Source organism: Topomyia yanbarensis, chromosome 3, assembly GCF_030247195.1.
Source record: "Topomyia yanbarensis strain Yona2022 chromosome 3, ASM3024719v1, whole genome shotgun sequence".
In the NCBI taxonomy this organism is placed as follows: domain Eukaryota; kingdom Metazoa; phylum Arthropoda; class Insecta; order Diptera; family Culicidae; genus Topomyia; species Topomyia yanbarensis.
In genome coordinates, this window is record NC_080672.1 from 260,090,807 (window position 1) to 260,105,130 (window position 14,324).

The 14,324-nt window shown below is 41.7% G+C and overlaps 1 protein-coding gene and 1 long non-coding RNA gene across 3 annotated transcripts in view; one reads left to right on the forward strand and one right to left on the reverse strand.

Annotated features, from left to right (window-relative positions):
* The window catches only part of LOC131691685 (uncharacterized), a 124,889-nt gene that overhangs the window by 25,967 nt on the left and 84,598 nt on the right, over positions 1-14,324 (forward strand). The window lies entirely within an intron of this gene.
* Positions 6,816-13,634, reverse strand: LOC131691681 (uncharacterized). Of its 2 annotated transcripts, none has more exons than XM_058978260.1 (4): positions 13,487-13,634; positions 7,446-7,515; positions 6,998-7,224; positions 6,816-6,940 (listed from the first exon to the last, which is right to left on the reverse strand). In XM_058978260.1, the coding sequence occupies exons 1-4, from the start codon at positions 13,499-13,501 to the stop codon at positions 6,887-6,889; spliced, it is 366 nt and encodes a 121-aa protein (XP_058834243.1). In that variant the 5' UTR covers positions 13,502-13,634; the 3' UTR covers positions 6,816-6,886. The 2 variants fall into 2 exon arrangements, with proteins under 2 accessions (XP_058834243.1, XP_058834242.1); XM_058978259.1 differs by having other exon boundaries at positions 7,410-7,515.

Consider the following 14,324-nt stretch of genomic DNA (forward strand, 5'->3'; position numbering starts at 1 on the left):
GTTACACAAAATGTGATATGTTAACATCACTAAGAAGTTAATAACATTCCCTTCAGTATCATTACTGATCCCCAGAAATGTTACGTAATGGATGGCAAAGCCTTTTTACCTTTGCGTCGCCATGGGATGTCATCGTCATTGGTCAGTTCTCTTTAAACCCATTCTTGTTCGAGAATAAGGTATTGAGCCCATCTTCTCTATGTTCCTATTGGGCAGCACGACTTGCAGTTCCGCTTTGCTCTAACGCGAGTAGTTCACAATATGCACACCAAGTTTACAAATAAAGGCAGATAAGGTACATATACATTATGGAGCTTTAGGGTTTACCATTTCTCTTTTCCCTCTATATCGATTTTTAAGCACGAAGTGGAAAGATGAACACTCTTTGATGCGTAATTTGTCGATCTTATTCGGAACGGTGCATATGGCACTCTTCGTGCTATAAGGAAAATAGGTTTGTAACTCTACCTACATAAAAACAACTCAAAGACAGGTTTTCGGCGATTACGCTTTAGACGCATTCCTGAACTCTGATACAAGTTCAAATATGTAACGCGAATTTTGCGAACACAGATCAAGGAGTCATTAAAGCCCAAGGAGGATGATTCGAACTAGGGATTGTGGGTTTTAACTACAATCGAAACGATGGCTGATAAAACAAATTATAGTTCAAATTATTACGTTTGAACATTTCTTGGGCATTCGTGATTTGTTTAAAATTCAAACTTTAACCATTTACTGTTAGATATGAAGTGCTCAATAGCTAGAGCTCAATGTTCAGTCCTTAATAGTTTCACTTGTTAATTCAATATCAAGCATAGAGTAAATTTCAGTGTTATCAATAAATAATAAGCGGGTACGGGTATAGCGTAGTTGGTAAAACGATTACCTTATACGCATCCTGGGTTCGACTCCCAACCCCGCACATTGTGTTGGAGATTTTTGTAAAGGAAATGTTTCTAATGGAGAAAAAGGAGGCGAATTACCCTAAGGTTGAAACCTTTATAAAACGAAAAAAATGGTAATGTACAGTACGTAAAAAAAATTCATCCACTTATCTCAAAATTAGTATTTGCACTGAGAGAATATATTCGTAAATCCGCTACGGATAGGTTCGCACAGAAAACTTTCGTAAAATGTACAAATTTTTCGTACATATGATGAAACACTCGAACTTATAGTGTAAGTAGCGGGTAAACCATTGCATGGGTTCCTTTTTGCCCGGCAGACTTTATTTGTCAGGGCGGTCTAGGCGCCACTACAAGAATTTCGGATTCATAAACAAACAAAAGGGTAAACAAATATAAATTTGCCGACTATTATTTCCTTCAATTCCTCTTACTGCAATGTGCACTCTACGCTGCTTGTCGATCTACTGCTGTTGGCGGGAAGACAGACGGTTGCTTCCGATTGGCCGGGAACACAACGGCCGCGACGGTGACGAAATACACCGCAGTGTTCTTCGCAGGTGGAGCCGATGTCACACCTGCTTCCCTGTCCTTGGCTGTTAGCTGTAGAGGAGAGCAAGGCTCATTCGACTTATCCTCTACAGCGAGAGAGGCAGATTCCCCCGACGGCGATCCAACACTACAATCATTAGTACCCGAAACCGCGATACTTTCCGATGGGTTCTGTAGCACAGGTGCACTTCACAATTGGTTCAACTGGCGGTAAACTGTTGCAAACCTCGGTATTGACGTTTGATTGTTACCGAGTTCATTACTTTCTGTCTATCAGTGCACATGGTCAACACAATCAATACACCTATTTTTGTAGCAATTGGAGAATTCGAGCATCCTATGTTACCTGTACACAAATATTCAACAAAATTTATATAACCTATATGGGCAAATTGCAGCGTTCATGCATACCAAATTGAACAAAATTCACCAAAAAACATGAACGAGCTTACTGAACAACGGTGAGACATGTTGCAATTATAGTACAGTCCAAGTAGCGCCATAGTGCGGTCTCCTGGAACCGCTCCTGGCTCAAACTATGATACGTCGCTTCATCGCGCAGCCACCGTACCACGAGATCCTCCCGAGGTCCACGAAAGCAGCCAGTTACGGTAGCAACCAGGACGCATTCTGCGATTTACGTTTATGTTTATTACCTTCACCAACATGCCCCTTAGCCCCAATGGTGATTGCTTAAACTAATTACATTTTAAAATTGCCAACATTTTCGCATTTATCGCATTCCGCGTCCGGTTGAAGTCAAAAGCCGCTGGAGTCCGGTAACAGCGCTCTGGCAACCATAGTTGGTTCTCCTGAACGGAACTCGCCGAAGAGAGTTATTACGTAGAGCTCGAACGCGGACTTGAAGATCCAGACGCTAGGGCTCTGGCAGAGAGTAAGTCCGAGACGAACAGGGCTCGAGAGCAGTCCCTCCGAATGCTGAATGAGTGTATCGCGGTTTGCAACGGTTTTCATAGCTCGGCAGCTGAAATCTGTTTTGCCATGGGAGATGCCGAAGAGCGAAGCGTATGAACCTGCGTTGGACAGCCTCGATTCTGTCAATCCCGTTCTGGTATTACGGATTCCAAACAGCAGAATAATATTCTAACGTTGAGCGGGCCAACACGCAGTAAAGCGATTTAAGACAATATACGTCCATGTTTTTCGCTATTTGGAAGATGAACCCAAGCTGTCGTGATCCACAATGTATGAAGTATGTGATTTGAATGTTAGTACCGAATCCATGATGACTCCGAGATCTTTGATGTGAGAGTGTCTTGGAATGCTCGAGCCGAAGAAATGGTAGTTAAACTGATTCGGATGGCGTTTCCGCGTGAACGTAACGATTGAGCATTTGCTCGGGTTTAAAACCATTCTGTTTAGATCACACCACGTACTAAAGCTGTCCAGTTCCCTCTGAAGAAGCTCGGCATCGGTTTTATCCCCTATTTGTTGAAAATTTTTCATGTCGTCGGCAAAAGAAAGGCCTTGTAATGTGATATTGATGTCATTAAAGTAGAAGAGGAATATTTCTGGACCTTGTGGACCAGATGGCTTCCTTGTGGTATGCTGGATGTAGCGAAGAATGGTGCAGATAGACAATCCCTAATGCTGATTTGGAGTTGCCTTCCATCGAGGTAGGAACGAAACCAGCGCAGAAGTTGTCCATGAATGTCGAATTTGTCCAGCTTCGCTATTGCGATATCATGGTTGATTTTGTCGAAGGCCGCAGATAGATCCATGTAAATAGCATCGGTTTGCAATCCATCAGCGAATCCATTCATTACATATGTTGTGAACGAGAGCAGGTCATTGTCGATCGTTTAGGCATGAAACCGCGTTGGTCATCTGCAATGTAGTGTTTGCAGTGAAAGAAAATAGGATCTAACACAACCAGCTCGAATAGTTTGAATACGGCATTTAAACACGAGATTCCCCGATAATTGTCAATGTTCGATTGATTTCTTTTTTTATGAACTGGAAACATGTGCGCTGCTTTCCAGTAGGAAGGGGATGTTCCAGTAGTGAGTGATAGCTCGAAGACTCGCCGAAGTGGTTCAAGAAGCCCCCTGATGCACTTTTTGACAAAAATCGAGGGAACACCATCTGGACCCGGAGAACAAGATTCTTTCAGTTTGACATTTGCTGCAAGAATGGCAGCATTATCGACACATAAATTCGGTTGATGGTTCGTCCTAGAGAAGGTGTTAAAGTGGCGGCGGCAGTGACTTGTTGTGTTGGAAGGCGCTCGATTAAACGACATGCAAGATGGTAAACCGGATTCTTTTCGCTGCTCGTTAGCATACTTCCAGAATGACTTGGCCTTGGATTTCAGTTGACGCTCGACGTTTCGCTGGTGTCTAAAAAAGGCGCGTCTGCTTTGCTGTTTGTATTCGTGGATGAGTTGAAAGTAGTGATTTTAAACGTCTAAGGACGGTTGATTGCCAGGGAGGCTGTTGATCGGTACTAATTGTTCGTTTTGTCGCATGGTGGTCGATAAGGTAGTTAAGAATACTAGAAAATGTCATCGCTGCTTACTTACAAGGCCATTCGCATCTCTTCCACTTGCGCTAGATGCATCGGTGCTACACTGGCATTGACGCTGACACCACCTAAGAAGCATCGACCGTAACGACGGTCCGCCAAACGGACTCAGGTATATTTAATTAATTCTCTCCCACTCACGTATCGGATCAGCGAAGAGCCCGAAGGTTTAGCATTAGCCGCTTAAAACTATGTTCCAAAATAAATTGTAAACTTGCATACCATTTCTTTTGGTTCCCATAAGAGCCTTATCTTTGTTGAATGAGTTTTATATTGGTTCGCTTTGATAGAAGATTGTTTAAAAGCGGTAAGTACATTGAGTCCTTCCGAGAACGGTAGACGACCCTGAGACCCAAAAAAAGGTGAGCTAGCCGTGTAGTGTTCTTCAACGACACTTTCAGGCTATACCAAGCAGAAGCGGCGACAAACCAATTTGACGCCAAGGAACGCTAGGGTTTCATGTGCGTACGCCTAAACCAAACATTGCCCTCGAAGACCAGCAGTCTGGGGTACCAAAAGTGACTAAATTGAGGCAAAAAATTGAAGAACTTTACGAGTTTGTGAACAGCAAGGGCAACGTGCACGGATAGATCAAGGATCTAGTGATTAGCAGCAGCAGTCGAATTCGAACAGATGGCGTTACTAGAGAGAGCTGAAAACGCCGAAAAACGCTAAAGACCACGGATATAACGAAAGCAGAAGCCTATGAGACGCCGAAGGGTCTCCGGACTCTCCTCCTGTGAAAAGAGTAAGGGAGAGGAGGAGGAACAGAAGAAGCCCAAGAAGATCTGTGAAAGACAGCGAAACAGGAGAACAAACAGAAAGAAAAGGAGGAAAAAAAGAATATGTATTGTGTTATAATTTTGATCTCTTTAGTAGTTAAAATAACAGAAAATTATAATAAGTAACAAAGCGAGATATAGTTTTGATATCTTTTTGTTATGTGTTTCTGATTGGGTGCAATCCTCAGAAGGGTGAGAGAGGATCATAAGCCGAAGGAGGCGAACCCAGAAAAGCGAGTTGCTGTTCGAGCTGAAGAAAGATCCATTGATCGAGCTCGGTCTTTCGGGAGCTTGTGGCAGAAGCGATGGGAGGAGAAGCGAATGTGAGAGTATTAGTTCAGGAAGTAGTGGTCGAGTGCAGGTATATGGACAAGATCACAACGGAAGACGAAGTGAGGAGCGTGCTAATAGAGCAATATATCCTGGAGAAAGAACAGATTTCAATCAGATTGAGAAGAGCGTACAGTGGCACACAGACAGCAGCGATGCGCTTATCACCAACCGCAGCCAACAAGCTTATGTCGAGGTATGGAATGAGCCTAGTAGCCGTTGCCCAAAATATCAGCCCCAGGAGGCTGAGATCTCTCAAAGAATTTCAGCAAAGAATTGACCGTTGGGTTTCTGTTTCCATGTCGAGGCGACTGACAACAGATGTGGTTGTGGTCAACTAGGAGGTTGGTAGCAGTTTATTATCTTTCTCCTGGCAAAACCAACCTGGAAGCCATGTGGCATTCGGCGAGTTGAAATATCTCAGCCATGAATTGATCCACTGCGTTCCTGCTCCTATGTCGTATGAGTCGACTGAAAGCAGGAGTCCTCGAGTCGGTGTATTTCTCCGTGCCATGGACTGATTTGCAGATAACAGGGGTTAGAAGTAACTCTCTACTCTGAAGGAATTACGCATGAGTTGGTAAACTAGCTCGTACCCAACGAGATAGAATCGTCGTGATGTGATCATAAGTACATCGTCTTTGATAGCCGGGAGTTTTGATATATTCGCTCATCGAGAAGTGTATTTTATTCAATTGAGTGAAGAATACTTCCGTATTGTGTTTGTTCTATGTCGTTATTTATATTATTTTTATCCATAACCTGATTACTTCCCCAGTCGTTCCCATCAGGAAAATAATGAAAATACAAACCACGGCAAGGCCATAATCTCCAATCAACATGGGGAACGTGCCATTTGAACCAGTCGCCACTGATTCTTGATTCCTGAGCTACGGCTCGTTAAATGGTGTCACTTTGGAACTACGTCAAGGATAATGGTAATTTTCATATCGCACATTTAGTTATATTTGATGTATGGAAATAAAGTGTTCCCCACTACTTGAATTTTATCTATACCTTCCCGTAGACTCTTGATGACAGGGAGACCTACCGGAGCAAATTCTCATTCAACATCATATAACCCCATAAAAATACCATTAATATGGTCCGCTCCAAATTTTATAACCATCAAAACACTATGAAATGGTCTGAAAAACCCATCAATGCACCAGAATATGGTTTTTAAATGGAATCTTCCGGACTATGGTGATGGTGTTTTCATGGGTTGAACCCATTCAAAACACTATCAAAATACCATGTAGTGGGGTTGAATTTGGACCATGAGCATGGGGAAATTATGGGCTTTGTTCGGGTAGTCAATTCTACTAAAACTTCGGTTTTTCGTAACATAACCAAGAAAAACGAAACAAATAAATGAATTTAAACTGCCCAACCAATTTTAACCTCACTGCCTGTAGTTGTAAACTATCCTGAACAAGGATGGATTACCCTGTGCGCCTGTTTGCTACCCTTGTCCGTCACTCCCAATTTTCCTTCAGTCCGCGGTGTAAACAACTTTCGCCGTTGCCCTCACCGGCTGAGTAGTAAATTCAATACCCGTTCTCGACAGCAAGAGGAGTCAAGTGCCTATCTTGCCAATACTGTTTCATTTTTGGATTTTTTCAATTACCTTTTTGAGGGAGCTCTAGAGGAGGATATAACTATCAATTACGTTATCACCCGCATTAAAATGCTCAGATTAGTTTAGTTATTTTCTTTTATTTTCCGTACAACTGGTTAACTAAACTATTCGTTTTGTTGAACACATCATTAATATCCATGTTTCTTGTATCCACCGTGACCATCTCCATGGTGTTGACCTCCCTATTAAAAATAATTTTATTTGTACTAAGTTTAGACTAATTATTGTTAGTGGCTTACATGTCCTTGTTGGCCATGAGTGAAACCATGACCGCCTTGGTGGCCATGTCCACCCCCCTGACCGAATCCCTGCTGACCGTGTCCTCCTTGACCAAATCCTTGTTTTCCGAAACCTCCTCCTTGGCCGTGTCCTCCTCCTTGGCCGAATCCTTGCTGGCCGTGTCCTCCTTGACCGAATCCTTGCTGGCCGTGTCCATCATGGCCAAACCCTTGCTGACCATGTCCACCTTAATCATAAATTAGTATTTGTATCAGATCGTTCACTAATAAGAGCTAACACATATGCTTTTTTGCACTAGGTAGGTCCATTTATTGGCGTGTTAGAGTATTTTTTCAATGAAGGCTCACAACTACTTATTTTGTGTTAGTCAATGTACATCGCATGGAGTGGAAAGCAAACTAAATTACGAACCTCCACCTCCGCTTTGCTTCTGGTAACCACTTTTACCTGAGCCACCGTATCCTCCTCCGGAATTATCAGCCATTGTTACCGCCAAAACAGCGAAGATCGTTAGAATCTGTGGAAAAATCAAGTTTTAGTGAAATGGTGTTGGCAATGGTAAATTTGCTTAGCACAAAACTATTCCAAGAAACCTTATGTTAATGATAAAAACAACAATCGTGGTGCAAACACGTGTACATAGGATTATTTAAGCCAAAAAGTGCAAAATCGAAACACTTTTTGTCTCCATCGAGGGACTACCCTTTCAAGGAACCAGTAATACCCTTCCATTCCAAATTGGACAAAAGTGGCTCGAATATGATGAAAACTTCATATTGCGGTGATTTTGTGATGCTAAATTCAAACGTTATGTTAATTCTTTGTTTTTTATCTCAAAATTTTTCGCACTTAGGGCGGTTCGAAAATTCATCTTTAAAAAACTTGGTGTAGTGAATTTTTAGCAGAATACACATTTTTTTCAATTGTTGATAATGCTGAGAAACATTTATAAATTATATTACGAACCCTGGGTAATCAAACACTACCATGCGTCTCCTTCATACATAACATGAAAAATCAGCTTATTTCATACCTTGGGGAACAAAAGGGCAAAACAGTCCAGCGAATAACCTTTCAAATGAAACCAGTTCCACCCTATTCGGAATCTCAACCAATAAAATGTATTCATTTGAATAATATAGGTTTGAATACAGTTTGTTCAGAATTCATCATCTATTTCACCTTCGGATTTCTGTAAAAAATCTTTCGTCCTGAAGACTTAATATTTTGAGAAGACTCTATTCAACCTGTTTACAAACAGAGAAAAATGTTAAATAATGAAAATCCGAAATACAATTTTGAGGTTTTGTCCAGCTAGGCGACACTGTGCGGAGGGGCGAGTGGCATATACCATTCGACTCAGTTTTTCTAGATCGGAAAATACCTGTTGGCGTTTACCTGTAATGTAACTCATTTTTCTCATTGACTGCTGGGTCGATTTCAACAACATTAGGCTCAAAAGACAGCTGTGTGTGTGCAAAAAATGCAAGAAGCTTCCTAGTATGTAGTGCAAGAAACAGAAAAAAGGATTTTATCTAAGAATTAGCTATGACATGCAGAGCCGTAGCAATTCTGTCTTGCGAGGGGCATTTTTTTGTTTGTTTTAATTTAACGTATATTTTAACTTTTTATGTTGTTCCACGCTTTTCTTAACTTTCTCACTTCACCGTCTCGCTCGTTACAACATTAAAAAGAAAAAATGGCAAGAGAATCATTACCAGAAGACCCACTGATGTCTTCAATATTGGAGAAGCGGTTGCGCAGTTTCGCGACACGGATCCAATGTCGCGCCCCAGGACACCGACTTACACCTAGAGGCGACCGGCCTCAATATCACCGGGAAAAGCGAGTACTATCATGGTAGCGGAAATTGGAGTGTCGAATCCCGAACAAACGTGCCGCTATTGGAAGGCTGACCGCGTACAGAGACGGTAAAAGATCGGCGAAATGATGTCGTTATATAGCTGTGTAGCTTCGTATGGTGGGAGCTCACCATCTGACGGAAAACTCGACACACATAGCAATTGAGTGTCTTATTAAAAAAGCTAAGGCGTTACACTGATTCTGTGATGTGAGAACAATAAAATCGGATGTTCAGTGATAACGAGTCTGTGACCAAATCAGTCACGAGAAACCCAATTTCAACGAAGGTCTACTGGATACCGGCGATGTCACTAGCTTTTGAACTAATATTTGGGAGGCACCCGTTCTACATCGCGAAGGATAACCGTGGCTAAGGCGCGAGGAGGAATGGGCAGACGAATAAATTGACGAGATGTCAGCTGTCTCCGTCGAAGCTAATGATGGACACGAGGCTACGCAGTACTTTCAAGAAGCTGACCGTTGTACATCCCACGAAGCTGGCCGTTATACATTCCACGAAGGCTGTATGTTTCAACAGGACGTTACGCGAACCACGCTTATTGCCGTATTTCCTCACCCGTGGTACCAAAACTTTTCTCTCCAAGGACAGCAACACGTCTAACCCATCAAAGTACAGACCAATTACCTGTCTAGCAAGTCTGCACAAGATCCTAAGCACCATCATTGCCTGCAAATATCAAGCCATCAACGATGCAGTCATTATTGGACACGCAGTGTGTAACCAACAAATCCTTAGTATGCCTCTATCAATTAAAAGAAGGAATACGACTGCATACCGTACTCGTTCTCCATCATAGTCTTGGAGATGTATAAAGTTGATCCTGTAGTCATGAGGTACCTGCGGCAAAGGAAAAGTGGAGGACAATGCTGAAGCTCAGAAGTGTCTTCCTTCTAGAACGCTCCGCGAGGGGGACATTCCAAGGTGATTAGCCCGCTTTGGTTTTGTTTGGCGATGATACGACACTCAATCAATACGACACTCAATCGAAACGGGAATGGCTATCAGATAAAGTATGGAAGAAACTCACCGGATGGGGTGACCCATACCTTCTGCATGGACGATTTCAAGATATATGCTGACTCAACGGAACGGCTGGGTGTAGTCATCAAATTAGTCGAAAGAATTAGTGGCGACATCAGCATGAAGTTTATTTTGGAGAAATGCCGATATGTGGTTACAAGATCGACGGCGAGATGATTCAGGACATAATTCGTGGCGAATCGTATGAGTATTTCGGATTCCGGTAGCTCCTTGGGATTCACCAAACCTCAAGCTTCTTAGAATTCACCCACCTTCAAGCTTGAGCTCCGAGATAAACTCTTGAGTCCTGAACACGGAAAATAAGGTCAAAGCAATCGTGTTGCCCTACAGTTTCGGCGTCATCAAATGTAGCTTGGAAGATCTTGAGAGAAGATTGGTGCAGGCGATTAAACAAGCAGAAATGCACCATCCTCAGTCAACGCTGAAAGATTCATAATGCCACGGAATAAAGGGGGGCGAGGAATAGTCGACATCCAGGCCCTATGCGTAGCGCAGGTGCGACGACTGCAAGAATACTTTGTGGAAAATGCAAACCGGCATCATGCAGTTTGTGCTGCGAACCGCAACTATAGCGCACTTCACCTAACGCAAGCGAACTACAACCTTAACTGCAATCTATAAACTGCGGAGTAGAAGATTTCAGAGTGGGACCAGAAAGCTGTGCACGGTGCCCACTCATACCAGTTGGAGCAGCCGCACGTCGACAAGGCGACATCGAACCTGTGGCTTATAGTAGGCTGCCGCGTACTAGCCAACGCAACCTATACCGAGCGTCACAACAACGTTGCTAAGATTTTACACCAGCAATTGGCGCTGCAACATGGACTTTTGTTATCTGCTTGTTCCTGATCTGGAAAAAGCCCTTTTCAAGCTGTACTGGGATCGCACTATTCAATCGGACCAATTCCTACACCACAGCTGCCCAGATATGACGAGGGACGACGCCGAGTCACCATAATCGACATGGCCGTAGGACCACAATCTGCTAGTTACTCACGGTGAAAAAATTGCCAGATGTCGCCCACTGGCCGTAGAGTGGGCGATTGGATGAGAATCCGAGAATTGTTCTTGTTGTGCTTTCCACAACCGCAGTCTTTCCGAAAAAGCTACTGGACGCACTGAAGGAGCTGAAGTTGGAGAATCTAGATATCAATTTGAGGCACCATATACCTGCATATTGAGTGCACGAACGATAACTTTTGGGCCGATACCAAATAATACAGTACAAACTATATAAATAGATCTCTTAATTTGCCTTTTTTAATTATTCTTTAATTTATTTCTCATCTCTCTAGTATCTATTTCATACAGGAGAATAATGCGTGGTGATGCGGAAAACGCGTGGTAGGGCAAAGCCTCCCCTGCCTCCTAGGTTGCTACGAATCTGATGACATGTGCATTAGTGACCAGAACCGTGTTGGAAAAGCAGATAGCGCTAGTAATCAAAGGCACCGTGTCATGCGTCAGAACAATCAGCATCACAACGCTCGGAACATTATGACGTAGAAGAGTATGTCATAAAACCCGAAAGCAAGAATTCGTCAAAACATCCGAAACCACCCTTGTGTCACAAAATCCAACACTAGTTATGCGTCATAATGTCCGAGATCTTATGACACAGACTGATATTTGGATGTTATGACGCAGGGGTATTGTGTCATAAAGTCCGGGATAATATGACGCAGTCATGATTTCGGATGTTTTGATGCTCAGATACTGTGTCATAACGTCCCAGGTCATACAGCATTGAGGCATTATGACACAGTTGTTATGCGCCATAATACCCGAAACTATAAGAGCGTCACAGTGTCCATGAAATCGACGACGGTAAAAACTCCGAAAGCAACCATGCGTCATAACGTCCGGAAAATTGTGACGCACAAGGGGCTCGTCATAAGATCCGAAAACAAAGTCCAGGAACTTGTGACGCACTCCCGTTTTCGGATGTTATGACGCAGCCTGGTGTGTGATATTGTCCCTTTTGAGACTTTATGACCTGGGACATTATGACGCAGTTCTTATGCGTCATAATGTCCGTAACTATAGGTGCAACTTTTTGACGCAGTGCCTCTGTGTCATAACATCCCAATATCATCTGCGTCATATAATCCTAGGTATTATGACGCAGTACGGATTTCGGATGCTGTAACACTAGACTGATTGCGGATTTAATGGCGCACATTTATTTTCGGACCTCGTGCGTCACAATGTGAAACCGTGCCCGCATGAAAAGATTACTAACCAACATTCTACTCACTCAACCAAGCTGTTGGAGTGGATAAAAATCTACGTATAAACGCATTGAATACCGCATACCGGATAGACCAGGATTGGAGCCGGTGCTCTTGAACATCATAGCACTCATTATTAACACTGTTCTATTCCTACACATGGAAGAGCAGAGCGTTAAAACTCGCACAGTCAGCCCATCCGCTATTTTGTGCTGCATTGTGTGTAATAAATGAGCCACAGCATTGCGTTTAATGATGTTGGATGATGAATCAGTAAAATCACACAGAAATTACAACTCGCCGCAATTACAAGAGAAGCTAACATTGATTTCAAGTGATTGTCACTTTCAATCAATGAAAGCGATTTTTGTATTATTATTATTTTCAACAATCAAAAAATACAATTTTTTTAGTAAACGTAGGTTTGTTGGCTTCCAGGTGGTACGAAAAATTGAAAAAAGCTAATAGTCACTAGGGGAATTATGTAAGGAAATGTTCCGCCAAATTTCAAAACGTTTGCTCTAGTAGATTTTCAGTTATGATTTACACAGAAAATCAATTATTTTTGAGGCGTCTTCATAGATTCACTATCACTTCAAACGTTGCATAATTCTGGAGAAAATTTAGAATAGGACGTAAGGAACATTGAGAGCCTCTTTTTGTTTACTTTCTCTTTCGATTATTACAACGTCACTATAACATTTTGCACTAATTTTCCAGTACATATCGAAAGCCGACGGTATTTACTAGAATGTTATGCAAAGAGTTGAGTAGTTAATGTTGAAACAACGGAGTAGTGAACAGAAGAGAAAGATCTCAACGAGAATCTCTCATTGTTACTTACGTCCTATTCCATTTTTTTCCAGAATTTTCCATTTTCACTTAACTTGCTGATTATCTCGAAGTGTTTTGGCCATCTAGGGGGTGAAACAAAAATCTGACCAATATTCAACTGTAGTATTTGCACACATCTATTATAATAATATTATAATATTAGTCATTCAAAATATCTAGAATTTTTTCAATTAAGCACAGCGTAGATAACAGTTTAAATTTCGATATGTTTAAACTTTTTTATGCACGTGAACTACACAGTTTTAAGTATTCGATTGAAATTTACACCAACATTCGTTCCATATTGAGAAAATTAAAAATAACTGCGATCACTCTTTCTCTATCAAATTAATTAAAAATATTGTTACAATAATATTATCAATAACTTTCCGCCATCACCATCACTTCACAGATTATTTGCCTTATTCGTCTATGATAGCATTTGAACTGTTCGCGTAAGAGCAGCCAATTGCAACTTAACCAGATTAATGCCATACCATAAACTTAGACATTCTGGTGCAATCTTCTGAAAGATTCGATCCTTGTGCGACTTGTATACTTGCTTCCAATCCGAGAACACTGCAGCGATCGAGGCTCCTTGTTACTGTGACCGGTTCATCAGGCCTGATAATGCTTTTTATAGGAAACTGCAATCAAGCTGTATTCTTGCGCCGGCAGTCTTAGCTTGGGAATCCCTGCACCAACACTGCCTTATAGTTGTTCAGTTCCCGGCTCAGCTTATGTACTGTTCATAGCGAACTGTAAAACTATATACATATATTTATACGATACTATACTACCCGTGGGATCAATAATACAGATTAAGGACACAGTAGATGGTACGAACTAGGACAGAAACTTTGTAAGAATGAATAAACTATGTGTCTAATGAATTGAATAGCTTCATAAACTACAACTATATATTGAATGCATTGAATATCTAGGACTGATTTAGATGCATTTCATTATGCAGTCCTTCCGGTTGTGTCAGTCATATCTAGAATGTATTGATCATATTCATATTGAAATCAATCCCACTCATGCCAATCGTAATTCTGGATGAGATGTACCAAAAATCTTTTATTTTATCTTAATAGTCTGTTGAGCCTAATTTGGCCGCATATTCCTATTGTAACACTGCCTATTTGAAGCCGTTGCCACGCGTTGTGTAGAGAAAATTTGCTCTCTTTATTCAACTTTATTTGCGCACGAACATTGATATTTCACAACTTCCAGATTTTTTTGGTTCTTATACTGACTCTTAGGAATGAAGTAAAGAGCTTACTACTAATTTAAAAGAAGAAACTTTCTTTGAACTCGTATAAGAATCGTACG